Below are 27,709 nucleotides of genomic sequence, written 5' to 3'. Positions count from 1 at the left end.
TTTCTCCATCATATTGCCACTAGGTGGTGCTTGTACAGTGAGTGGAGTCAGAGCTGGTTTAACCTAGGAGCATTACTGCCTTTAGGAGGAGTCTTTGACAGATGGGAGGGAAAACACTGTCCTGTTTGTAAATATTGAACACATTCTTTCAGATTTAGTAGAAGAAAACATGGCTGCGGTCATATGATTTGAAATATGGACAAGGATGTGTCATTTAAAAAAAAAAAAAAAAACACCACCCCCCCAACCCACCTCAGAAGGTCCACGCCTTCTGGCGATCCTCAGCTCATGTGTCTGTAGAAAGTTAGTGTTCAGTGCCCACTGTACTGCTAGGCATCCCTGTAAGAGGAGGAGGAGGCTCTGTCAAACTCAGAAAGCAAAGGGAGAGAAAACAATTCTCCTTGTGTGTGCTTTGCCTTGTGTTTTTCCAGCAAGCACATCCAGAGCTCATCTGAAATGTATTAAAACCCTGGAGAAAGAAGGATCCTCTGTAATCTAGCTGCGCTGACGCTCCACAGAGGGCTCCTATTTGCTGCTGGAGGTACACCCATACATGTAGCTGCAGCTCCTCCAGGACGAGTTCTTCTGTCTTTGATTCAAAACATTTTCCAGGCTCCTGAGGGCGAGACCGGAGAGGGAGAGATCAAGGTGCTTTGGGAAGAATCCACTACGACTTGGTAAATTCAGCCTTTTAAAATGTCTATCTTTCAGTTAATCCTTTTCAGTACCTTTTAATTGTGATGCTTTAGTAGAATATTACTTTTCTTCATTTTAAAAGCATAAAAGTTGTGCTTTTTCCTGTACTTGTTGCTCCATCAGTTTATAACATAAGTGTCCTTGTTCCAAGTCCAAACTTGTGTTGCAATTGTGGTTCTGAAACCAACAAGGCATTTTCCACCATGCTTTGGCCTTATAAACTAATCCCAGAGTCCTAATCAAAGTTTGGATTTTCACAGGACTCTTATTAGGCAACTTTTATGCTTGGCATTCGCAGAGCGATTGTTTGTGATGGCAACATTTAATGTCTCTCCAGAATTCGCCATTTTGACTCTTTCTACAGTGGTCTTGTGACATGTTAGAACTGTGTTCCCTGGTCTCCTCTGGGCAAGGCTGTTTTATTACAGAGTTAGAGAAAAAAAGAAGTTCTCCACAGATGAGTTGTCGCCTGCTAACATGTGTCTCACCTCTCTGCCTTCTTGCTGCTCTGCTTCTATAATGAGTTGAGGCTTCATTTCCCAACCCAGTGCTTCTGTTTATGTAAACTACAGTCAAAAGATCGTGAAATCTGTTTTTCCAAAGCTACCTCGTTTCCTGACATGAACTATCCTTGCACGTATTTGTGGAAACGCAGGACATAAAAGAAATGTCTTACTCATTTCACTGTAAAGCAATGAGGTGGTCCTGTGCAAATCCTCATGCTCCTGGGTTTGCAACATTTTCCAGAGAGAGCACTCTTTTCCAGGCGTGCACTGACAATGCTTGGCAGTCTCTGATTTTAGATTTTGGGAGGCTTTCATTACCAACTGCAGGAACATAAAGATTCCCTTTGATATCTTATACCTTCCCTATTTTTTCCACATATTTGATTTACCTGCTTTCTTTCTTTGGTCCACATTTCAGGGGCTAAAGGTTGCCAGCGTTAGGACTACTTTCAAGGAAAAACTCACAGCTTCAAACAAAGCTTCAGCCCTATCATTCCTCGCGCTGTGTACAGAACCCAACTCAAGGACAAAGTGAGCGCTCTACACATAAATACAGGAAGCACCTGAAGTCAGATACAGGAATTACAGATCCAAACAACAAGCATCCTATAGCAATTTTGTCTTATCGGTTATTAGAAATGTCACGCTGGGGGCGTAAAAATGTAAAGAAGGCGCCTGAGGTGATCCGCACTGTGACAGAAGGGCTGAAGTCTATGTACCGTAAGAAGCTGCTGCCTCTGGAGCAGTATTATGGTTTCCATGACTTCCACTCCCCCAGTCTGGAAGATGCAGACTTTGACAACAAGCCCATGGTTTTGGTCGTGGGACAGTACTCCACTGGGAAGACCACATTCATCAAGTAAGACCCTGCAGGTTAACTTATGTGATTGCACAATTTGTATAGAAGTATAGAAACTTGCAAAACTCTGTATGCACCATTGTAACCCTTTTCCACATAGAAACCACAAATTCCAATGCATTTTATTGGTATTTTATGTAAAGTACCAACACAAAGTAGGGCATATTGTGAAGTGGAAGAAAAGTACATAATTTGAAACCGTTTTTTACAAATAAGAAATCAGAAAAAAATGACATGCATTGGTATTTCAGCACCCTTTAATCTGATACCCCTAAATAAAATGTGGCACAACCAAATGCCCTCATTTTGTGAGCATAATGCAGCTGTGTATGATCTAATCTCAGTATATAAATACAGCCAAACTGTAAAAGTCTCTAAGGTTTGTTAGAGAACATTAGTCAACAAACAACATCATGAAAGAACACAGCAGACAGGTCAGGGAGAATGTGATGGTGATGTTTAAAGTCGGGTTAGGTTCTAAACTGCCTAAAGCCTAAACATGTCACAGAGCTGTTCAATCCATCATCCAAACACTGAAAGAGGGTGGCACAAATGAATCAGAGAAGCAGACAAGAAACCCATGGTAACTTTGGCGGAGCTGCGGAGTTTCACAGCTCACATGGGATAATATTTCGACAGGACAGCCTTTAAAAGGCGTTTATGGCAGAGTAAACGCCATAAAAAGTCTTGTTTGCAGTTTGGCAGAAGCCATGTAGGAGCCACACCAAACATGTGGAAAAAGGTGCCCTGGTCAGATTGGATCAAGATGGGACTCTTTACATGCAAAACATTATTTGTGGTGAAGAAACAACTCTGCACATCTCCCTAAAAACACAATGTCCTTGGGGATGTTTTCCTTCACCAGGGATATGGAAGAGTTTATGGGACAGGACGATGGTTAGTCATGTTCTCCACAAATCTGGACTTTATGGAAGAGTATCAAGAATAAAGACATTGTTAAAGTAAAGCCATAAGAAGTCCTGTTTACAGTTTACTATGAGCCACACAAAGGACACACTGAACATGTGGTAGAAGGCGCTACGGTCAGATGAGATCACAGTGTAATTTTAAGCCTACGTGTAAAACACTGGGTGTGGTGGAAAACTAACACTCCATATCTTCCTGAAAACACCAACACTGTGGTGAAGCATGGTGGTGGCGGCATCATGCTGTAATTATGCTCTTCTTCAGTAGAGACAAGAAAGGTTTTCAGAGCTGATCAGAGGATGGATGGAGCTAAATACTTGTAAGATCCTGCAAATGGCTTGGGTCTGGGACAAAGCTTCATCTTCCAACAGGAAAACAGCTCTAAGCATTCAGCCAGAGCTTCAGTGGAATGGTTTATATCAAAGCATATTGATGTGTTTGAATGGTCCAGTCAAAGTCCAGACCAAAATGTAAGTGTAAATCTTTGGCAAACTTGAAAATTTTTGTTCACATATGTTTTTAATCCAATTTAACTGAGCTTGAGTTGTAAATAAGAATAGGCAGAAGTTTTATCATCTGGTAGAGACATAAACCAAAAGACTTGCATCTATAACTGCAGTGGAGTTTATTACTAACTGGGGAAGGCGGGGGAGTTCATTACAAATGCATGCCTCACTTTGCAGATTTCTATTGGAAAATAATAAACCAAACACTGAAAACCATAAATCAGCTTCCTTCCACATCACAGTTGCACAGTTCTTTGTGTTGATCCATCACATAAAATACATTAAGGCTTCAAGGCACTGTAACTTTGCAGTCAGGACCAACCGAATATAACCAGCCATGCATGTGATGGACAGGTATCTACTGGAGCAGGATATTCCTGGGAGCAGAGTGGGTCCTGAACCCACCACTGACTGCTTTACTGCCATCATGCATGGAGAGGTGGAGGGAGTTATTCCCGGGAATGCTCTCATCGTAGATCCCAACAAGCCATTCCGTAAACTCAACCCATTCGGAAACACCTTCCTCAACAGGTGAGACTTGGGGAGGGTTATTCTCAGGGTTTTGTAATATTTCCACTGAGAGGGCAGGAGTCAGTATTTGTATCTGCAAGGAATGAACAGACTGTGTGAGGGAAAAACAGGGAAGGAGTGGGAAAGTTTGCGCAAAGTGTTTTAGCTCTTTGGTATTTCAAGAGCTTGTGCCAAATTTCAGAGAGGAGGCCCTCTGCCTTATTTGTGGAAAAGAGGGAGCGATTTGACCCAAGTGGGTGATGAAAGAGAATGCGCGCAGACATGAACTCTAGAGTACACAATTTAAAAGACAAGGTCAAAGGGCTGCACAGCCCCGCAGGGAAAAGACAAATATTTAAAGGTAGACTTTAGGAGAGAAAAAAGGAACAAACTAGAAGTTAACTCCACCCAAAATCATCTTCCAAGCTGCCAGCTTTTTGTGACAACTGTTAAATCAAAAAGGCAACTGTGGTATGTTTTTCAGATGAGAGCGCACTGACGTCACAGGAACATGCAGAGCTCCTGCTAATGGGAGCTCAGTCTGATGCGAGTTTTCCATCAGGGTCATGTTTGTGAACAAATCTGCGTCTCCTTTTGCGTTGACTTCCTGTCTTGGGAACCAGTGGGGCCCATTAAGCTCTTAAACTGCAGGAAGTAGGGTTGTTGTTCTTAGCCACAGATCGCTAGCAGATCTTATTGTTTGATTCTGGCAGTAATGGTCATTTTCCTTCAGGAAACCCAAAGCAGCCGAGGCTGGCCTGCACACAATAGACTGCTGGGTGTGTGTGGGGGATCTTTTGATCATCCTGGCCTCTTACCATTTTCCAGCTTCATTGACTGTATTTTTACCAAAAAAAAGTTTAATTTTATTTGCATTGATTTGACTTTTTCTCCTGCCTGTTGATGGATATACCAGATTTCAGTGTGCCCAGATGCCCAACCAGGTTTTGGAGAGCATCAGCATCATTGACACACCGGGGATCCTGTCTGGCGCCAAGCAGAGAGTAAGCCGAGGTGAGCGGGGTGACAAAGGTGAGGAAAGGGCATGGGGTTGAAGGGCCTAAAAGGACAGCCAGAGAAAGAGAGAGACGTATCCTTCATCATTACTCCATAAACTCATCTCCTCGCCACGCCCGGCTAACTCATGGGACCGGTTTGTTCTGATACCAATAACACTTGACAGCAAGACTCACAATCATCCCTGCAGCACATTGAGCAGCCATAAATTCATAATCAAGAGCAGAGACAGAGATTCTGTCAGCACATCTGGAAGAAGGCACTGTTGAGAAATCTCTACCATCATCTTCATCTTCATCTTGCAACCATTTTATGTTAACCCATTCTTCAGATACACCATTAATGAAATCAATCTGCTTGCGATACTAATGACTGTGAAAGGTCTGGGAAAACAAAATCATTAACATGTTTGGTCTCTAATGATGGACTCTTATGAAAAAGAAAGTTTCAATGACTGTCAAGGCAGTAAAAAAACTAAGCAAGACCCTGCTGCTTTTATAGGGTTTAATCTGGAATATATTTCATTAGCCAAGTGCTGCTAATCAGCCAATCCTGATTAATTTATCAGCAGTAGGTATGGCCATCTCTGGAGTATGTCAAAACAATGCCAAGCTGAAAAGACATCAGCAATGGCTTAGAGAACCAACTGCTGGACCATCAATGTGAGAAGGCTTACAAAACCATTCCTAAACTATTTTAGGTCCTTCATTCCACAGTTAGAGTATTTATTTACAGGTGGGAGACATTCCAGACAGCAGCTAATTTTCCCAGGAATGGGCATCCCAGTTAATTCACCCCACGATTGCGGCACTCCGATATTTTGCAAGAAACCCATGAACTCCATCTCAGACTCTACAGGGTCCATGCATATTGTGGTTGCTGATTTTTTTTATTTTCATCAGAAACTAGCAATGAAATGCAATACTTTTTAATTTTTTTGTTTCAAAATACGAAACTTCAAATTGAAACACAAAACATCTTTCTCTATAAAAATTGATAAACATAAAAAATTAATTGGTCTTTTTTTTTTGCGTTTAAAATAATAAAAACTTAATCAGGAAAGAGAAACAATAAATTGGCTTGTTTCCAATATTGTGACACAATACACTCTTCAATTTGTGCAAAGTATCTTTTTCACCCCGTGACATCACTGGTCATATATGGTAAGATTGATATGATAGGCTTGAGTATGTTTGATGAGCTCCCATCTAGGAAAAAAGGCAACAAATGTTTTTAATAAATACTTATCAATATCAAAACTTTAAACTTGTTTATTTTATATGTTCTTGTTCATCTGTATTTGTTGTCTAAAAAAGAGCACCTCCTAAAATCAAAGTATAACAAAGGTAGTTAGGTAAAACAAATGGTAAATTTAATGTTTCTCTTTGATGCTGATTAGTTGTTTTTTTTCTAACGTAAAAAGAAAATTCAAACCAAATTAAAATATCTTTTCATGTGTTTTTGACCACTCGAAAAGGAAAACGGCTTAAATTTACTGTATTGTATTTTGAAACAAAGATAAAATATCCACTCTTTTTGTTTGTTTCATTTGATTTTTATCTCTGGTTTGTGATGAGAACATCCAATTACCGCAACATGCATGGACCCTGCAAGCCTTAGGAGAACACTGAGAACAATTTGAAAAAGATAGAGAACTAGAATTGCTTTTCTGGAAGAGTTTCCAGGAGATAGCTTCCTTTTTCTAAAAGAATGTGGTAGCACAACTTTAGTTTGCAAAGTTGCATCTGAAAAAACCACAAGACATCTGGAGCAAAGACCTTCAGATATGAAACCAAAATAGAGATATTTGGGCATAATGTCCAGGGCCAAGTTTGGTAAAAACCAAGCAGAGCATATTAGGAGAATAATTTCATACCAACTGTCAAGCACAGTGGTGAAGGCGTAAAGATGTGGGATTGTTTGGCAACCACAGGATCTGGGCTTTTTGCAGTCTTTGAATCGACCATAAATTCCTCTGTGTGGCAAAATACTCTAGTGTTAAATCTGAGGCTATCTGTCTGACAGCTAAAGCTTGGCCCAAATTGGGTCGGAAACAGAACATTGATCCCAAACACAGCAGCAAATCCTCAACATAATGGCTATAAAGCAAAGATTGGTCCAGTCAATGTCCAGACCTCAGCTTGACTGAAACACCCTGGTTTGACCTGGGAAAACTGTGCAGAAGTGAATGTAAGTGAACTTTAATGGACTAAAACAACTCTAGAAAGAAAAGTGACTACTTCAGATTACTGCTGCAAAAGCGGTTTCATAAGCTATTGGATCTTGGGGTGTACTTACTTTTTCTCATGACTATATGTGGATAGTTTACAGTTTACTGGTTTAGTTTTTCAAATATCAGTCAAGTTCCTCCTCCAGCTTAAAACTGCAGAGATAAGTGGCATTTGCCGGTGGCGCTGACAGAAATTAATCACATTTTTAACATTTTAAATCTTATACGCACCTTTCCAGAAACAGTCTGGCTCCATTTCTTTTACTTTTCAGCCCCACAACACAAAAATCATTCAGTTAAAGTAAACTCAGACAGGAGAAACAAACACAAAATGCAAGTAAAGAAAAAAATGTAATAAAAGTTGTAAAACATGTTCTGTTGTAATTGTGATTATGATGACACTGATGAAGCAATTTATAAAGCTAAAAATATTTTCTGGGAGTATGTTATATCTAATATTTGGTTTTATTGAAAGTTTAAAAGGACAGCTGCAGGGGATGCGCAGATCCAGATAAAACGGGTTTATCTGTGTCAAGCATCTCTGCTTTCCTGCTCTCATTCTGTCCTTCCTCTGTTGTACCAGGTTATGACTTCCCAGCTGTGCTGCGCTGGTTTGCGGAGCGTGTGGACCTTATCATCCTGCTGTTCGATGCCCACAAACTGGAGATCTCAGATGAGTTCTCCGAGGCCATCGGGGCCCTGAAGGGCAACGAGGACAAGCTACGGGTGGTGCTCAACAAAGCTGACATGGTGGGGACCCAGCAGCTGATGAGAGTGTACGGAGCGCTGATGTGGTCCCTGGGGAAGGTGTTCGGCACCCCAGAGGTTCTGCGTGTCTACATCGGCTCCTTCTGGTCAGAGCCACTCCTGGTCACTGATAACCGTAAGCTATTTGAGCTTGAGGAGGAGGATTTGTTTGCTGACATCCAGAACCTCCCTCGCAATGCAGCTTTACGCAAGCTCAACGACCTGGTCAAGAGGGCGCGTCTGGTCAGGGTAGGAGACAGAAGTTGTTGGCAAAGCCAATCACTCCCCTGAAATGTGGAAATAACTAGGCTTTTCTTGCTGCAGGTTCATGCCCACATCATCAGTTATTTGAAGCAGGAGATGCCATCTGTCTTCAGGAAGGACAATAAGAAGAAGAATCTCATCTATCAGCTGCCAGTTATCTTCACTAAGATCCAGCTGCAGCACAACATTTCTGCTGGGGATTTCCCAGATTGTGCTAAGATGCAGGTTAGTCAAAGCGTCAGGTACAAAACATTAACAGTACTTTGTACAAGTTCTTGTCCTCCTTTAACTTTTCTACATTTTGTCACATTTAGTATTAAATGAACAAAACTATCAACCTCTAAAAATACATCCTTTAACCAAAAATTTACACCAGTAAGTGCCCCACTCCTCCAAGCTTGGTTGTACTGCTGTTTTAAAATGACCAAGACTGAGGTAATACTTGGGGGGCTGGATGTTTCCTAAAGGGCTTGAGAACCACTGATCTAAACTCATTGACTGTAGCTCTGGCCGTATGTTTAGGGATGCCCTGCTGGAAGGTGAACCTCATCAAGTCTTTTGCAGTTTCTGGCATGTATTTAGTGCCATATACAGTATCTTCCTGTTATTTCTTACCAGCTTCCCTGTCCCTTCTGAAGAAACGCTTCCCCACAGCAGGATGCAACCACTACTGTGTTTCCCTGTGGGGACGGTGTGTTCCGGGTGATGTGCACTGTTCTTCACAGCTCCTCTAGAGTTACCAAGGGTTACCAAGGTTGGCTGCTTCTCTGATTGATGCTCTTATTTTCCTTGCCGGTCGCTTAAGGTCTGCAAGTTGTGGACAACACTACATGGTCTATCCAAAGCTTGGGATATTGTTTTATAACCTAAAACCACTTTAAATGTCTCCACAAATGTATCCTTTACCTGTCTGCTGTGTTCCTTGGTCTGGATGATGCTGTTTGTTTACTAATGTTCTCCAAGAAATCTCTGAGGCCTTCAAAGAACAGTGGATTTTTACTGAGATTAAGGTACACACAGGTGGACACTATTTAGGTAACTTCTAAAGGCAGTTAGTTGCAATGGATTTAATTCAGGGGTATCAGAATAAGGGAGGCAGAGAACATATGCACACTCCACCTTTATGTTTTAAAAAAGTATTGAAAGTCCTGTATCATTTGGTTTCCACTTCATAATTATTATGTGCTTCTCTGTGTTGGTCTAACAGATAAAATCCCAGTAAGGTTTCTGGTTGTAATGATACAAAATGTTAGAAGGCTCAACTAGTATGATGATTAATGCATTGTACTGTAGTGAAAGCTATATCCAAACTACGGGCTAACATTTCAATACTGCTGCTTTCTTAAAGGAACAACTGATGGTTCACGATTTCACCAAGTTCAAAACTCTGAAGCCAAACCTGATGGTGGCCTTGGATGAGCTGCTCTCCTCTGACATTGCCAAATTAATGCCCCTGCTGCGCCAGGAGGAGCTGGAAGCAGGAGATCAACTTGGCGTGCAGGGCGGTGCCTTCCTGGGGACCCGGGCCGGGCCCTTCACAGAAGGTGGCCCTTTTGCTGAGGAGAATGGAGAGAGATGTGAGGAGGACGAGGACTGGGTGGTGACCAAGGACAAGCCCAAGTATGATGAAATCTTCTACAACCTCGCCCCCAACGAGGGCAAGCTGAGCGGCACCAAGGCAAAGGACTGGATGGTGAGCACGCGCCTGCCCAACTCAGTGCTGGGTCGCATCTGGAAGCTGTCAGATGTGGACCGCGACGGCATGCTGGATGATGAGGAATTTGCCCTGGCCAGTCATCTAATTGAGGTGAAGCTGGAAGGCCACGGTCTACCTCCCGAGCTGCCCTCCCGTCTGATCCCGCCTTCCAAACGCAGGCAGAAGGGCTCTGACGCTTAGACACATCCCAGCAGCTGAGAGATTCTTCTCCTATCGCTGTCACACTTTTGCTACTGTTTGTACTTGCTTTTGTTTCCTCAACCCACATGAAAATGTTATACATACGTTGCTGGACAAAAGTTTCATACCACACATTTATTTCTTGAGATTTGCCTCCTGAGGTGTCAGACGTTCTTTTTATCTTTTAAATTCGTTTTTATCAACAGTTCTTCAGGCTTTCTGAAAGACATGAGCTGCTTTTTCGCTCATTTACAGAACAAAATAGTTTACACCTGACCACAATGTCATGTTGTGTTGTTTTTGCAAGAAAAATAAAAGAAATGGACCACTGTCAGACCTAAGACACCTATTAAAAGCAGATGAACCAAATCTAAAAGCCTTTGAGAAAGAAGAAATAGTTTTCAAAATAGTGTTATATTTAGATTTAGAAATAACTTGGGTTTTAATTGAAATCCCTCCCGTGCTCCAATTTGTATACTCACTGTAATCCTTGCAGAATCCTGGAGGAAGTTTGTGCCTTCCTGCAGTGGTCAATAGGCGGGAGGCTGGGTGGCGTTCACGCTGAACAGGTCACCAGGTCATCACAGAGAGACACGTGTGCACTCAGGACAAATAATCATGCACACAATCATGTCTGAGAGCAATTTAAAGTGGCCTGTAGAGAGTGCAAAAATTTACAGGTAGAGCATGAAAACTCTATCCAGTAAAGACTCTCGAAAATAGTCAGGTACTGAATCTGAAAAAGAAACAAAAAACAGTCCAAAAGAAACTTCTAAAAAGCCTTCACGAAGCCTGGAGATCTTTTAATCGGATCATTTTAAAAGATGACAACAGTCTGTCTGCTTGGAAGCAAGATATTAAGAAATGAATGACAACTAAAACGTTTTTGCTCAGTGTTGTATAATTTCTTTCAGACTAACTGTACTCTTGCACAGCTGAACATACTTTATTTAAGCGTAACGTGACCGTGACTTTCTGCAAGTGACCAAGTTTGGGTGCTTCCTCTCTTTGGCTCTTGAAAATGTGTCATTTTTTATGATGAGCTTTTGAAAATGTATCTACTCGTGTTTGCAGAAGGTAAACGCTCAGAGTGAGCTCATTTGTTAATATAATCTTTCCATATAGCGTGCACCATCTGTAGTTAGATTCTGAAGTTATTTTGCTATTTGCCTTCTTCCTCCCACATTTCGTCTTTCCGGACGAAGACCAGCTTAGCTCACATGATTCGTTTATAGCATTTTCTATAAAAAGAAAACGGCTCAAACCTAATACCGTTCATGCATTTCACTCTGATGCTTTACATGGTTTTGTGCATATTTTATATGTTATTTTTTTATTTTAACTGTTGCTTTAATGTTAATGTACAGGAGCAAGTTGCATAAAAGAACATTACATGCTGAGATAAACTTTTTCTTTCAAAGAAGACTGAATGACTGATAAGTAACTGACTACTGTACACTGCTCCACAAACTGTTTGTATGTTAACTATTATTGCAAGTAAATAAAATTCCTTGACTGTGACTTGTTTGTTGTTTGAGGAAAAACTTACTATATTTAGCAAAGCTATTCCCACCTACTGTACCTTTCACATTTTGTCATGGCACAACCACAAACCTGAATGTATTTTTGGGGGAATTTAGACGATAGACCAACACAAAGTGATGCCTTATTGATTTTTCAAATAAAAATATAAAAATGTAGTGTGCATTTGAAGTTGTTGGTGAAGTTGCCTTACAGCAGAAGTTCCTGGGTTCAAATGCTGGCTGGTGGTCCTTCTCCATGGAGCTTGCATGTACTCCCAGTGGATGCCCCCAACAACCCTAAATGAAATACTTTGCATCTAATTTCCATCAGAATTCACGGAATCACCTATTTAGAGACTATTAGAGAACAAACAACAATTCAGGACCTGGGAGGAAGACATGAATGCTGAGAATGACATGAGCTAAGATGATCATTTGTAAGGTTTAGATTTAGAGATGTCTCCCCCCTGATCCGACACTGGTGGTGGATTGGCGGCCAGGGAGCGAGGAAGCCAGGAGTAGATGTGAAGGAAGATGGTGGAGTTGGGGTGGAGGTGGGATGAGCTCAGCTGACAGGTGAGGATGAACACTGCTGAAGGTCTTTTAAAAACAAGACGTCGGAAGGTGATTGGATGGAGAATCAGACGGACAGGTGCTGATTGGAAGGCCGGGAGACGCACAGAAGAGTCATTGGAGGCAGTGAAGGTGAGTCTTTCATTCTGAATTTTCGTCTAAACTCCATTACACCAGACAGGCTAGGAACAGAGTTGTGGGGATGTTGAAGCAGTGTTGGGTTGTAAAAAGGTTCTAGAATAACATCCAAAGCTTTAAACATCTTACAGAGCATTGTTCAATTAACCATTCAAAAATAGCAAAACTATGGCACAACTACAAAGCTGCTGAGACATAAAGGCAAGTAGAGCAATAATCAGAGAAGGAGCAAAGAGGTCTATGGAGGAGCTGCGAAGATCCACAGCTCAGGTCTGAGAAATGTCTGACTTTTATTTAATAGTGGCAAGAAGAAAAGCCATTGCTGAGAAAAGGCCAAGAGAAGTCTTAATTTTCTTTTTGCCACAAGCCATGTAGAGTACAGCAAGTACATGGAAGAAGATGATCTGGTCAGATAAGACCAAACATTTAACTTTGTGGCCTACATGTAAGATGATATGTGTGAAGGAAAGCTATCAACCTGAACAGTGTAAAGAACAGTGCACATCACCCTGAACACATGATCCTCACGGTTAAACATGGTGGTGGTAGCATCATGCTATGGAGATACTTTTCTTCAGCAGGACAGGGAAGTTGGCCAGAGCTTATAGGAAGCTGGATTGGGCTAAACACAGGACAATCTTGGACAAAAACATTTAAGAGGTTGCAAAAGGCTTGATGGGGTTTACATTGCAGCTAAAATAAAAACCTTAAACATATAGTCAGAGCCAAAATGAAATGGCTTAGATGGTAGCATATTCCCCTTCTAGAATGGCCCAGTCAAAGTTCAGACCTAAATCCAGTTGTGAATCTGTGGAAAGACTGAATATCAATGTTCAGAGATGCTCTTCTTCCAATCTGACTGAACTTTCCTATTTTGCAAAGAATCTGCAAAATTTCAGTCTCTAGCTGTGCAAACCTGGTAGAGACATGCCCAAAATGACTGTAATTGCAGCAAAAAGGTATTTCCTCATAGTACTGACTCAGACGAGCCGAGTACAAATGCAAGCCAGATGTTTGATTTGTAAAATATTTAGAAAACCACTGATAATTTTCCTTGCTTTTCATGATTGTGGCCTATCACATTAAAGTTTTCCGTTGTACTAAAAAAGTTCAGGGGGCATGAATGCTTATGCAAGACACTGTGGATAAAGGGGGCTAAAATTCAAGAAACTAAGAGCTGTGTGTATTTGATTTTTTTTCTACCGGCCTTTCTCTGTCTCCTGGTGACAGGCCAGATAAACAGTGACTCACACTCTCCGCTGCCAAGTCCCTGTACCACCATTTTCCAAACCTCTCTCCCCTCTCACTACTGCTATCTGAAGCCTTTTCTCCCTCTCACACAGCATTTGTTCCCTCTCAGCTTAGTTGGGATTTGCTCTAACATTCTCTCAGCCACGCCTGTTTGTCGTGGGTTGTTTTTTTTTAGTGTAAACTATGCAAGTATGAGCAACAGACGAGAATCCCGTGGAAAGCCAAGAGGCTTTCTGAGGTTTTCTAATGATGGGGAGGCCTCGACGCCTCCTCATTCCAGTCCTGCGTGGAAAGAAACACAAATGAGAAACAGAGGCAATCTAGCCCTTTCCTCCCTGCTCTCTGGCTTACAGTGACTCACATGTGAAGAATGTAGAGGGCTGATCCTAGGAGTTATTAATATCTCCTTTCCTTGGGTCTGCTAGCTAAACACTGTACCTTTATGAAAGATTTCCCTATTTGAGGGTTTTGTGTGGAAGATCTGCAGGACACCACACCCACTGTGTGTTTGAGAAGGAAAATCTGAGGTAATGTGAAAAACAAGAGAAAATCCAGTAAAAATTAACCTTATATGGTTATACACTGCTTCTTTGTGTTTTTTAAAGTCACAGCATGTTTAGAAAGTAGGATAAAAAAAATCCAAGAGGCAGTTTGAACAATACTCGCCTGTTACAAACATAGACTGGAATGAGTCATAAATCATTTAACATATTTGCTGCTTAGATCAACACTACAGTGTAGCCAGAGCAACAAAGGGAGAAACTAAGGAGCACAACCAGATCTCAGCAGATGACCCCACCAGCATGAGAGATCCCCCAACAGCAGAGCTTACTCAACAAAACCAGGGTCTCCTCTCCTACGTCACGGAGCGTACATGGGGGGAATTCCTCACTTGGGAGAAGTTGAGGTGGAATTAAAGCTGTGGCCATCTGCTCCAGAGAAGGAGTGACATCTGGTGGCAGAAGGTTTCCTGGGAGGTTTCCAGCTCTACAGTCACAGACAAAAGCTTTGGCAGTGACACAAATGTTCTAACTCCAACATTTTTTAGATTTGTTTACATTTCTGTGATATACTGAAGAATAATTAAACTATTTTTACATGTTTATTACCTTTAACAGCAAATATGTCAATCTTGATTAGTTCTGTAATTCCCCGTGACACGCTGGATATCATCTTCTATACCTGTTTCTTTTTAGTAATGCTTGGATTTTATCACAGTTTGTTGGTTTTTGGTTGCCCACCTGCTTTTTGACAGCTCCCCGCGGGTTCTCACGATTTCAGTGTTCTTCTCGTTATCACTTTCTTCTTGTGACAGGGATCTCCATCGTGCTGGAAAATCCACAGATCATCACCAAGGTGTTCCTGGATATTTGGAAGAATTTACTCTTGGAAGATTTTTGATCCCACTTTTCAACCATGGCTGCGTCCTCGGGCAGAATTGGGCGGAAGACCACACAGTTGCAGCAGCCCCGCACAGAGTTTGTATTCAGATACACAATGGAAAGCCAAAACTCCCACAATTCAACAAATAAACATTTATATTTATGTGACAGGTAAACATTTTTTTATAGTTGCCTTAAATAAATTAATATTTAAAATTTAAATGTTTATTCATTATTTTAGAATCATAAGGATGATTTTGTTATTTTATTGATGTTTTTAAAACCTTTTTTTTTTGGCATTTAGATTACTTTTAGAAATCAAAAACCCAAAGTTTTGTTGCGCTTTTAGTTTGGCTTTGAATTAGTTTTACATAATTGCATTTCCTTATTTGTTTGTTCATTTTGTCATTTGCTTTTCAGTGCCTCCTGTTTTTATCCTAAAGCCCTTTGTGTTGTCTTACTGTTTGAAAAATCTTCTATAAAGAAAAACTAATTATTTCTTTAACCATTTTGTAGTCATATATTGCAGCATATTATGATTTTTTAAAAATATTTCAGGCCCATAGGTCACATGCAGTGGGCGGTGCTAAATTGATACATGACATATTGTTATGCAAATTAACCAATCAGACATTAAGGTTTATTTAGTGATCAAAAGTGTCCGTTATTAATAGTATTTTGTTATGTACTATAGTGCAGGAAATAGAAAATAATATAAAGAACATGACTAATTAGATTGTATAATAAATTATCTTTTTTATAATTGATTTCATTATGAAATTGTTGACTTAAACTATTCAAGTGTTAGAAAAATTTACATTTATTTATTTATTTTTAAAATACTTCTCATTCTAATTAAATCATCGCACACAAAAGTTTTTAGTTGCTTTTAGGTCTTGCTTGCAATTCTTGTATTTTCCCACTGATTTCTGTCTGTTCTTGAAGTTTTCCTTGGACAGAAGTGGGGTTTTTGTTCCCTTTCTTGTCACAAGGCTGTCGTCCATAAAGACGTTTTCACCTCAACGTGTGTCTAGTTGCACGTTACACCTGCTTGCTGCCAGAGCTGAACAAGCTCTGCACTGGTGGCAATGTGATTCTTTAGTACAATTGTGGAGCATGTTGGGCCATACTGAAATCTTCTTCAATGCAGCTGGGCCTCTCACCTTGAAGTTCCTGATGGTCAAAAAATCGTTTTTTCTGCTGCAATATTCTAAGCAGCAGCTTCCTAAATGTGACTGAAGATGGCAGACTAGAGGTATGAAAAAACAAAAGCCGCCATCTGACCCTGTGTGTATAAAAGACAGGCTGTGGGTATGAAAGATGTGTCCTCACCTTTCAGAACTTCTCTGACCTAAATGTAAAAACAGATGACTGGACATAAATAGAGCACACTCATTGAAAATTATTCTATTATTCTTTTGGAGCTAAGCTTCTCAAACTTTCAATAAACTTTTTTTATTGAGGGAAAAATTTATAAAAAATTTAAAATCAGACAAAATGACATTTTATTACCATAAAGTGTTCAACCCACAACACCGAAAAATGAAAAATATTGAAAACTGGAGGACTCACATTTAATTGAAATAGCAAATATAAAAATGTTCCATGTTTAAAATAATTACTGAACTATACAAAATGTACTGGCCGATGTTTTTTTGAGATCATGTCTGCCCCTGACGTGGTGGATAATTGGTGCAAAGTTAGATGTTGTGGAAGATGAAGGCAAATCAGAGACATGAGAACTTGGCAGGAATGTTTGCAGATTTGGTGGACTCAGACAATGTAGTTGTAAGTTCATACATGTCTCTGAATAAATGTGTGAAAGATTCATTTATATCCATAAATCAACATAAAAATAAAGGCATACATTGCAAGAAGTAATCAAAGTAAATTTGATGCCTATTACTATTCTTATGTTGTAATTTTTCCCTTTCCGTACAATTGGTTCTTATTTTGTTTTTATATTTTTTTACCTTTGTGTGTACCTGCAGGCCTTCGCCACTGTGGGACAATACAGGAGATTTCTGTTTTTCTATTTTATGACAATATGTCAGAATAGAAGAGTCATAAACTGAAATGTAAGACTTTTTAAGATGCTATTTAAATGCGAGACCTACTGGAAATATAGAAAATGACTTTAGTTATTAAATAACCTTATAAATCATACTTATCTACGTAACTTAAGCAAGTTAAATATAATTCTGTCAATTTAACGTTTAACACCTCTGGCAGGCGAGTCCCTAAATTCAACGCCTTCCCATGATATACATTATCCTCCAAACATAACATAGGATGGGTTTTAGTCAGCTATTGAAATCCATGATTTCAAGCCAAACCACATTTAATTTATAATTTCTTACAACTCAGTAACGGATGACCTAACCAGTACCTTTTCTGTAAAATAACCTAAACAAACCCTGAAAAAAAGGAAAAAAGCAATAAATAAACAAACGTACACACTGAAAACTTATGAGGAACTAAAATGGAAAGGATGAAATTTAAGACTTTTAAAGTCCTTGTAGAGCCTGAAAAAACAAAGAAAAGTGAGTTCAAAAACCTAAACCTCTTGCACTGCTGTTAATATGAGGTTTAACTTAGAACTGGTTAATACAGCTTAGCAAGAACAAAAAAAAAAATAGATGGAAGTTTATTTGCTTTATTCTAAAAGTTGACAAATCACATCAAAAATAGTATTTTTTCTTTGAGTGTTAATCTATTTACAGATCTTTTTCTGCACTTCCACATTGATTGGAATGAACAACGATGGCACACATACGGTTAGAATTTTCTGGTGAATTCGCTTAAACAACTTTTCAATAAATGACAAAAAGGCAAATTTGTTAAGTGGCTGAAGACAAAAAAATTAAACATGTTGGGACCTTCTGCAGAGTTTAGAAACTGAAGTGATTTTTAATGTCTTTGATCTGCTTCATCATGTCTCCGATCTGTTGTCCCTGCTCTCTAAGGACATCTTGGACCACCTTCTTCTGCTGAGCGTTGAGCGGGACCGTCGTCCTGGAGGAAGACATGTCCTTGTCCACTTGCTTCTTCTGGTACTCCATCTTCATGTTCACCTGCCTGATGCAGTTGTCCAGGTGTTTAAGCTGATCGTTGATGCTCTGCAGCTCCTTCTTCATGTCCTTCTCGCTGTTGGACAGAATGGGCAGTTGGCTCCGAAGGCTGGACAGCACTTTTTTCACCCTGTTCATGAGAGCCTCCTGCCGATACTTGGCATCTTCGTACTTGTCTGCCAACCTCTCTGCCGCTTCTGTCAAACTCTTCTTCTCCTCCCTGCACAGAGCCAGCTCCTCCACCTGCTTGCTCTTCTGACCCGTCAGGAGTTTCACCCTCCTCTGCATCTCTTCGCGGGCCATATCCTGCTTCATAACGTATTCCTCACGGAACACCTGTGTGGCTCTACTGAGGAGCTGCAGGCACTCGGCCGGTGGCGGGGAAGCCTCTTTGTCGCCAGCCTTGAGCACAATGGGATTGGTGGAGCTTCGTGCCAGGATGCTGCGGATGTGCTGCTCGAAGGAATCATTGGCCAGGCCACGGAGAGGTGAGCTGGCAGAGCCGGGACCTGGATGGGAACAAAGCAGTGGAGGAGAGGGAGGGCGAATGGAGCTCAGCAGTGGCAACATGATGCACTCGTAGCTGGCTGTGATGCAGATCATGGTGGCTCCCAGAGAAAGGTCAGACATGATTAAGAAGCCATGAACTGGAGCCGACTGGCTGCTAAGCAGAGGTCTGGTGCAGAGAATGTGCTCCACAATGCAGCGCTTCTCAGCAGCCAGTTCCTGCAGATTGTCCTTGTCCTCCTCATTGGACTGGAGAAACTTCTGCAGCTTGTTGAGCCATATGAGCCCCACACTGTGCACTCCTGCCTCATGGGTGCAGTGGTACCTCTGCTGACACAGGGGGTCTCTGTGCAGCCTGATGGGACAAGTGAAATCAAACTCCTGAGGCTCGTCTTCTTCTGTTGCCACTTTGAGTGTGAGTTCCAGCTCAATGCATTCAAACACATAGAGAGATGGGACTGCCTTTGAGCCTCTGATCCACTTCTCCATCGCTCCAGCCTCCTCCTCCTCCTCAGACTCCAGCACTACGCAGTGATACAGCGTCCCCGTCTCTGTCGCGATCACCAGGATGCTAGGGATGCACGGTAGGCACAGAATGGCGCAAGCGTCGTAGCCGTAGTTATCCTCCGCAGCAGGATACATGGGGAGGGGTCCGAATGGTTTACTCACGCAAAGGCCGTTTGTCTGGCTGGTGTAGCTCACGTAGGTTTCCCCGTTTTCATAGAGGATGTAGAGAGGATAAACGGGCCGGTCTTTGGAGCCCTGTGCTGCCAGATGCCGATGGGGGGAAGAAACCGACCCAAAATCAAAGGCAACAGCTATTTCTCCCAGAGACGCTGCGTAAGAACGCACCGGTGGGTGGAGGCTGGTTTCATCCTCCGACTGCGACACGGGCAGCACTTTGGCGGGGGTCTGAGGCGACCTCAGCCCGTAAAATCTAATGGTGTTGTCGGATGAGAGCATTACCAGATGGGGCTCGTCAGTCTCGCTCGGGTACCAAGCCGCCTGTCGCAGGTTCACCGACGGTGAGCTGGTGAAGAAGCGCTCCGCCACCGGGGTGGTCTTGCAGTTTATCGTGTCCCGTCCCCCCTCGAACTCAGACCTCTTTCCCCACCGCTGAGGGAGCTCCAGAACCGAAACCCCCCTCAACCCGACCAGCGCGACATGGTGCTGTGTGGGGCTTAGTAGCACCTGGCAGACCTGGAACAGAGGGGGGTTGATGCACTGTAATGTCTGGTACTTCCCGCTGCTTTCAGGCTCAGCGGAGTTCAACTGCCGTAGGTTGGTGGTGTAAAACACGCCTTCAGCGTCGTCCCAAAGGAAAAAGTCTCCACCCAGACAAAACGTGAGATTTTTTGCGGTTCCTTTTTCATTTGTCCCGGACTCTGAGTCCAGCCTCTCTCGTACCTTCTTGAAAATAGTGTGATTTGGTAAATCATTCAGCCACCGATCTGCGCCGAATGCCGCCATCTTGATCAACTAAACGGCCTTCATCATCATCTTCTTCTTCGTGTTTAACGAAGCATGGCACCCAGGTTTGCGCACTACAGCCATCTACAGGCAGGTGTTTGTACAAAGCTGAGTGTCAAGTTGAGTCCCATTTACTTTGGAAATCGGGTATTAAATATTTGACCGACTTAACTGTGTGATTTGTTAATTGTTTTGCCTTGTTGTCAGACTCATTGCCACTAGTATTTTTGCCATGACTGAAACGTAAATACATTATATTGGAACTGTATGTTTATTTATTAAAAATCCAACTTGGATCCTCGTCCATCTCCCATTATTGTTTATGTGCATTCCGTTTGTATTTAGGGGAATCACACATCTTATGCAGCTGAATATTTTTGCAATTGTATGTTTTGTTTTGTTGTGGCGAGTGGGAGATGTGTGTCTATTTTTTAGTTTATTGTGCTGACTGTTGCAGCATATTTAGGTGCCTAAGCTGAATAGACACAAACAAGGAAACCCATGAAAAGGAAAACTAAATCAGCCTTTAGTTTAGGAAAAGTCAGTAAGGCTTATTGAAATATCTGTTTTTTTTTCTTTACTTTCTATTAAAATTAATTTGGGCATATGTACTCTAAAACTGATAATATATATTATTTATGTAATTTTCTTTATAAAGACCTTTTGGACACATGGTGTACAGTTTGAAAATATAAAAGTTTATCTTTAAGTAACAATTTGTTAATTTCCTGTCCAGTTCTTGGGATTCTAACATGTTAGAACCCAACATTTCTATATTTGATTTGATGAAGATCCAAGTGGGACTAAACTGTTGTCAGTAAATGCAGTGAAGTTCAATTGTGGATAGACCAGAGCAAATTAGAATGCTGAAAAGTGTGGCATGCATGTGTATTCAGCTCCTGCTGAGTCAATACACTTTTTACATTACCCATCAGCTTTGCTCATCTTAAGACTAAAGTTGTTCCTTCTGCTTTGTAGAATCAAACACAGACAGATTAGCTGAAAAGAATCTGTGGAGAATAATTTATTTTCAAGTCTTGGTAAGGTTGGTAAAGGGGGCTGAATACAAAAGCACACAAGATATTTGAGATTTGAATTGGAAAAAAGATGTTTAGAAATCATGTAGAATTTTTCTTTCCTTCATTAATCTCTACTTTGGGTAGTCATTTACATAAAATCCCAATAAAATAATTTAATGTTTGTGGTTGTGACAAAATCAGAAAAATTTCAAGTAGTATGAATACCTTTGCTAGGCTTTATACCATGGAAAATATTGCACCTGAAATCTATTGGTACCATATAGAGTACCATATAAAGCAAAGCTTACATAACCAGTACAGCTGATCTGATAGTAAAGTCCTGTACAATGCACCACCTTCTCACGTACTGATAGTAAAAATAACTAATAAATAACCTAATGCACTCTCCAACTTCTGACACTATTAATATTTAATGCTACATGAAACATACCCAAACAGACAAGACATCGGTTACCGATGTAATTGTGTGATAGACCTGGAACTGATACCAAGATAAGGGAAGCTGAGTATAAATATTTGTGACCCTATATAGTTTCAGTGGCAAAACCAGTTCATTTTCCCTGTATAATCATTAAACAGTTCTCTCAGGTTAACCTTGCCAATATGGCAGACTCTTTGACGTTCCAAACTGACAACGCGTCAGTTACGTGTTGCCCTTGGCAACACCTACGAACGTATTGTCGTGGCTGGTGTCGTACAATTTGCAGACTCACCATGGCGTTGAAAGAGACCGCGGGGCTGTATGAGACTCTTAAAGCTGAGTGGAACAAGAAAAACCCGAACCTGAATAAATGTGGGGACCTCCTGATCAAGCTAAAGGTGATAAATATGTGTGCTTTATTTATTTGGTTTGTATGAGTGAAGTAAAATCAGGGTTTATGTCTTACTCTGCAGCAATAATGCTATATAAGCTAACCTAGCTAAACATGCTAACAGCCTAGTTTAGCTAAGATAATGTTTTGCCGTTATCGCTATTTAAATATTTGATGGTACTCTGTTTTTGTAAGAATTTTTAATGTCTTTTTTTAGGTTTAGGCATTTAAATCGTTTTTAAGTTATATTACAACACTCGAGAAACAAATCAGTTATGTGCTAACGTTGACAGGAGTTAAACCGAAAAATCTGAACAGAGAAGTTACCCAAACATCATTTATCTATTTTAAAAGAATAGATGTTTCCTAATACAGAACAAGTCATTGTATGAACAAGAGTAGAAGGGATATAATTGTATGTTGAACACCTATTGAATGTTCTTTGAGAAGCTCAGACATAAAAAAAAAACCCAATATAATCTGATCAAATAGAGAGTAATTATTCTGCTATAAAAGCGGATTAAAAGAAGAAGTATAGTTATTCTACTTGTATAGATAATTTAAAGTAAAATATTGCCCAAAAGCTTAAAAATAGCCTAATTTAAAAAACGATAAACGCATTTATTCGTACATGGACCTTTTACTATAAAAGCTAAACACTAATCTTAATGAAGTCACTTTTTTAAACCTGAGAATATTGACCTATAGACATTTTTTTGTTTTTGGGTGATTGTAGAAGTTGTTTTTTGCAGAAATGTTGTTTATTTATCTGTTTTTATTTGATTATTATTAAATTTTGGTCCTAATCCCTGTTTGAACTTGTTGATTTGTGCGACAGAGAGATTTTGACCCCCAGTCAAACCAAAATAAATGAGTAACATCCTGCTGGTAGATAATTATTATTATCCCAATTACCCCCTTTCACTAAAAGTAACTAATTATTTTTATGGTAGGTCACATTAAATCTTCATTAAATCTTAAAAACGTCCTAGAGGAGATTTGAAGGCATGAAAAAGACATTTATGATGGCTCATTTCCATTCCTACAAAGGTTTAGGGCGAAGGAACCAAAACTGTAGATGAGGTGAAGGACTAAAGTAACTAGCAATTGTTTATTTACTTGTGAAACAGATGGTTTTATTAAGTCCCTTAGGTTATTTTCTGTTCCATGATAAGCCATTCTTCTTTGTAATTTTTCCTCTTTTCAGTTTCTTTTTAAGATACTAATTTGTTAGTAAACATTTCAGAAAACCGTCGTTTATCAACATTGATATTTTGTTGAAACTCTGAAAATATTTTTTGCAGGTTTCCCTGCTGGATCTGAACTTTTTACCTACTAGTGGATCGGCGATCACCAAGCAGCAGCTTATTTTAGCTCGTAAGTAAAACGGAATCAGATTGAGCTACATCAGTCATGCATGGCATCATAGTACATGTATTGATATCTGTCCTAATGTAAATGTACACGTTTCAGGTGATGTCCTTGAGATTGGAGCTCTGTGGAGCATCCTCAAGAAAGACATACCATCTTTTGAGAGATACATGGCTCAGCTAAAATGTTACTACTTTGATTACAAGTAATATCCCCTGTTTGTCTTGCACATTTTTGTGAGAATGTTTTCACAAATACTTGATGGTTTCTATTGTAATGTAAATTTTCTATATTTTACACTTGTCTTTTAGAGATGAACTTCCTGATGCTGCCTACATGCACCAGTTGCTTGGACTAAACCTGCTCTTCTTGCTCTCTCAGAACCGTGTGTCTGAGTTTCACACAGAACTCGAGAGACTGAGTGCTCGAGATATTCAGACCAACGTGTACATCAAACATCCAGTCTCACTAGAACAGGTGCAGTCATTTATTCCTGGACGCAGCAGAAAGTTAGAATAACAAATTGGCTTTTTTCCTTTTTTAATTAGTTTTCTACATAATCAATCCTGACATGTAGAACACTTTTTATTTCATTGCCAAGAATGGTAAATGTGGGCTTGGACATATAACACCCTTAACTGAAACACATTTCACATGTGCACTTCATTCTTGACACACAGATGTTGCAAATATTTCCAAAGTTGTTTCATTTTGGATCTAAGGTGAGGTGTCTTGTAATAACTGCAGAAAACAAATTTGTGAAAACACAGCAGATCTGCTGAGCTGTTTGTAACATTTTACCAGCTTCTCACATTTAAAGTTTATGCAGATTTCTCATCATAGTCCTCTAAATACTGTAAGCAAAGCACTACTACTTATCTCTTCAGCCTAGGGTATTCATCGCTGCATCAGCAGGTCAATCTGGTATATTTCCTGTTTTGTTCCTTGTCTCAGTAAAAACGTAGTTAATGTTGCTTATCTTCATGTGTACCTGGGTAATAATATAAAAGATTTAAACATAAGCTTCTTCAGAGACAAGCTCCTGAAGCTGTTTTCATGTGTGAAAACAGCTTCAGGATTTAATAGTTTACATTTAGTTCAGGTTTTTGCCTGTTGGTGGTGGATTTGCTGTTTTATAATATGTTGTGATTACTAACACTATGTCCATAATAAACCAAGTTAATATGAACAAATCATTTATTCTTTTTGTCCTGTGATTTCAGTACTTGATGGAGGGAAGCTACAACAAGGTATTTCTTGCAAAAGGGAACATTCCTGCTGAGAGTTACACCTTCTTCATAGATATTTTGCTGGACACCATTCGGTAAGGACCAGCAGACTATGTATGTCTATTCTAAGTAAAAGTTTTCAGTTTTCCCCCTAGGATTTTGCTCTTGAAGGGGGAGATGACGTGCTTCTTTATAAATGCATGCCTGAAACATGTGCATACAGGGCCAGGTAAATTAGTTTTGGCCCATATGAGCTTTCATACAAGGTGCATCACCGCTAATTTTTCTTTTCCTCTTCGCTTGGCACTCTCCAGCGTTATTTATAGAAATAAATCAGAAAAGATTAACTTGACTGTCGGAGGAAAGGGGGCCCACCACGCTCCTCCACAAAAACTAGAGGGGAACACTTATGTTTCTCTGTGTTCTCCCCCTTCCCAGACCCTCGCATGTGCATCTGCACGGTGCAGCCTTACATTAAGACTTAAATAGTTGTGTTCCTCCGCCATAAGCTGGAAACAATGTAGTTCTTTTTCCCCAGCGGTAAATTGGTAAAATGCTGCTGTTGTATGGAGATGCACTGATCAGAATTTTGTGATCTGCCATTTTTTGTAACTGACCTTCAGAGACAGATTTTGGCCAAATCAGACTTGACTTTGAGAAATATAATGTTAGAAGGTAAGAGAAAAGAAATCACAATATCATATCCATTCTCTCTTGCAGCCTGAGAGGAAGACTCGGGCTACAAGAGAAACAATGTAAATTAGCTTCTTACCTCTGTTTCTCCTCCTACTTCCCTCACTGACCTTGGAAACAGCTAACTCTGGGTCTTCTTCACCCAGGAACAGCATCCACACTGAAAACTGTTGTGGTAAGCAGTGCTCAGGTATGGTGTATTCACCTATTGGAAAAGATTTTTGAGTTTCAGTTGGAGCAGTTACCTGTTGGGGCAAATCAAGCTGAAAATGACCTGATTCTGGTTAACAGCTGATTTCTTAGTGCATCTTTCATCTCGTTTGGTTTCGTAGGCTCTTGATTATGTTTTTTTTTCTATATTTTTATTTCATCTGGGTGAGATGAAATAAAAATCTGCTTGAAGCTGGGGTCAACTATCCTGGTATCTTTTTCACAAGTCATGGTATGATAGACGGATGTGGGCCTTGTCTGCAGTGTTGCGGGCGTTGCTCCACTCTGTCGTGGTCAAGAAGAAGCTGAGCTGAAAGGCAAGGCTAGCAGTTTACTGATTCTTCCATGGTCCAACACTTAATGTATGCTCATAAAATGTGGATCATCACCAAAAGAACAAGATCCTAGATACAAGTGACTGACATGCTTTCTCTGTAGCTCACAATAGAGCCTCTTAAGTTCCACCTGGAAATGAATCAGTTGAGGAAGTTAAGAAGACTTCTCTGTCCTGGCATTGCTGGAGAGTATTACTGGGAAGAAAGAAGGGCTGATAAACAGATAGATGAAGGGAAATATGATCTCCTAATTAAAAATTTAATGTTTTTGCAGTTTCATGTATGTTTTTCAAGCTGTATTTAAAAAATCTCCCCCCCCCCCAAAAAGCTTGAATACTTAAAAGTCAGAGGAGTAAAACGCTGCTCAAAAGGAATGTGAAGATGTATTTGTTTTCAGGGAATAGGAATCACTCATCAATCTTCTAAAGTATTGAGAATGCTAATGTGTTTATTTATTTATTTACTAAATTTCCAGTGACGAGATTGCTGGTTGCATTGAAAAAGCATATGAGCAGATCCAGTTCAGTGAAGCAACCCGAGTGCTTTTCTTCAACTCTCCAAAAAAGATGACGGACTACGCCAAGAAGGTAAAACAAAATCTTTATTCAGAGGGGTTTTATTAACGTTAACGTTCATTTGAAACTACAAATGTATCCTTTTTTTTCCCATTGTTGATGTCATCATGATTAGATACTCTTCATAATTTGAGTAAAGAGAAAGTTCTGATGCTTGGTGCTGATACAGTTTTTACCTACAGTGTGAAATATTAATAGTTTGGTGTTTTAGTTTTTTGCACAGTACTTAAGAAAAACAATAAGCAAGGATGATTTTTGTCCTGTCTGACTTCAGAGAGGCTGGACCCAGAACCCAGATGGCTATTACACTTTCACCAGTCAGCACCAGCGGACAGAAGAAGTGACCATACCCTCCACAGAGCTGGCACAACAGGTCATCGAATACGCACGACACCTGGAAATGATTGTGTAATCCGCCCCCAGGAACACTCATCCATGCACAGACACGCTCGGATAAACGCGCCACCGGTCCAGCATACTTCCAGTCATCTCAGACAGATTCACCCAGGGATGGAACCTTAGAGTGGTTCATTTATTCCCTCATGATTAGTCCTTAAATGTATCTCCAGGTTCTTCTGTCTGGTATGTCATGAGAAACCAAACTGAAAGTATATTAGTTTAATCTTTGGTCTGATGTTACCGAAGCCAGTCGTTAATCTCCGAGAAAATACAGTTTTCAGCCCAACTACAACATCTACAAAGTCTCAGACTTTGTTGTTTTTGCAGCTACTTGAGGCTTGGTTAAAGCTGTCGTCCTTATTGTTTTCTTTAGTCCAGAAGGACTTTTGTATTTCGTGTTTTTTTTCTCTAGTACCTACAGAAATTTCCTGCCCTTCTTTGTGCCCACAACTAAAAGGATTTCCATTAAAGTTTGTTTTCTAAGCGGTAATGTCACTTCTTCTTCCCTGGATGGCTTATATTATGACAGAATTCTTTGTTTGCAATAAACTGTTCAGAAAATAATCCTTTTTAGTTGGTTTACCTTTTCATCAATTCATTTAGTTCTATTATTTGGTTCCTGGCAAGCAGGTCAGTATTTGTAGCTTAGTTTTAAAGATTTTGAGTTTTTACCAAGAATATTGAATTTCTTGAAACGTTAAAGGTTTAAAAAAATTATGACAATGCAAACAAAGTAGGAAATTATGTTGTAAAATATATCATAAAATAGATTTTTGATGGGTGTGCTGTTTTGAACACCTGTTGTTTTCAAGGCTCGACAATTTGCCAAGTTTAAGTTCTATTCTTGCAGTTCTACAAAACATGAGAGGCAAGAAAAGGTTCAGATGCTTTTTATGCATCGTTTGTTGACATCTGAGCATCTGTGCTCAGTCACAATCAATTACATGTCATAAAATAATAATGGTAATAGA

General features: G+C 40.2%; 3 protein-coding genes across 5 annotated transcripts; 2 read left to right on the top strand and 1 right to left on the bottom strand.

Moving 5' to 3' along the window:
- Positions 1-308: 308 nt before the first annotated feature.
- ehd2b (EH-domain containing 2b) lies at positions 309-11,680 on the top strand. Of its 3 annotated transcripts, XM_047391047.1 has the most exons (9): positions 310-541; positions 613-677; positions 1,621-1,733; positions 1,839-2,061; positions 3,849-4,025; positions 4,921-5,036; positions 7,835-8,247; positions 8,323-8,487; positions 9,611-11,680. In XM_047391047.1, the coding sequence occupies exons 4-9, from the start codon at positions 1,841-1,843 to the stop codon at positions 10,157-10,159; spliced, it is 1,641 nt and encodes a 546-aa protein (XP_047247003.1). In that variant the 5' UTR covers positions 310-541; positions 613-677; positions 1,621-1,733; positions 1,839-1,840; the 3' UTR covers positions 10,160-11,680. The 3 variants fall into 3 exon arrangements, with proteins under 3 accessions (XP_047247002.1, XP_047247003.1, XP_047247004.1); XM_047391048.1 differs by having other exon boundaries at positions 312-677; positions 4,921-5,018; XM_047391046.1 differs by having other exon boundaries at positions 309-677; positions 1,621-2,061.
- A 5,986-nt stretch (positions 11,681-17,666) lies between these two features.
- On the bottom strand, positions 17,667-20,308 carry nup88 (nucleoporin 88). Its single transcript, XM_047392793.1, has one exon. The coding sequence runs from the start codon at positions 20,072-20,074 to the stop codon at positions 17,918-17,920; it is 2,157 nt and encodes a 718-aa protein (XP_047248749.1). The 5' UTR covers positions 20,075-20,308; the 3' UTR covers positions 17,667-17,917.
- Positions 20,309-21,780: 1,472 nt separating this feature from the next.
- psmd8 (proteasome 26S subunit, non-ATPase 8) lies at positions 21,781-27,302 on the top strand. The gene is made up of 7 exons (XM_047390572.1): positions 21,781-21,933; positions 23,231-23,303; positions 23,400-23,502; positions 23,609-23,774; positions 24,521-24,621; positions 26,240-26,351; positions 26,614-27,302. The coding sequence occupies exons 1-7, from the start codon at positions 21,829-21,831 to the stop codon at positions 26,749-26,751; spliced, it is 798 nt and encodes a 265-aa protein (XP_047246528.1). The 5' UTR covers positions 21,781-21,828; the 3' UTR covers positions 26,752-27,302.
- Positions 27,303-27,709: the final 407 nt, after the last annotated feature.

The sequence above is a fragment of the Girardinichthys multiradiatus genome, chromosome 18, assembly GCF_021462225.1.
Source record: "Girardinichthys multiradiatus isolate DD_20200921_A chromosome 18, DD_fGirMul_XY1, whole genome shotgun sequence".
NCBI lineage: Eukaryota > Metazoa > Chordata > Actinopteri > Cyprinodontiformes > Goodeidae > Girardinichthys > Girardinichthys multiradiatus.
Note: the sequence above shows the minus strand (reverse complement) of the source record. Positions and strands in the feature narration are given on the sequence as shown.

Excerpts from the sequence above, each read along its gene's own strand:
- ehd2b (XM_047391046.1), top strand. The coding sequence starts at position 1,841 with ATGTCACGCTGGGGGCGTAAAAATGTAAAGAAGGCGCCTGAGGTGATC. Across the intron at positions 4,026-4,920 it reads GGAAACACCTTCCTCAACAG|ATTTCAGTGTGCCCAGATGC; the intron begins GTGAGACTTGGG and ends TGGATATACCAG. Across the intron at positions 8,248-8,322 it reads AGAGGGCGCGTCTGGTCAGG|GTTCATGCCCACATCATCAG; the intron begins GTAGGAGACAGA and ends TTCTTGCTGCAG.
- psmd8 (XM_047390572.1), top strand. The coding sequence starts at position 21,829 with ATGGCGTTGAAAGAGACCGCGGGGCTGTATGAGACTCTTAAAGCTGAG. Across the intron at positions 23,503-23,608 it reads TGTTACTACTTTGATTACAA|AGATGAACTTCCTGATGCTG; the intron begins GTAATATCCCCT and ends CTTGTCTTTTAG. Across the intron at positions 23,775-24,520 it reads ATCCAGTCTCACTAGAACAG|TACTTGATGGAGGGAAGCTA; the intron begins GTGCAGTCATTT and ends CTGTGATTTCAG.
- nup88 (XM_047392793.1), bottom strand. The coding sequence starts at position 20,074 with ATGGCGGCATTCGGCGCAGATCGGTGGCTGAATGATTTACCAAATCAC.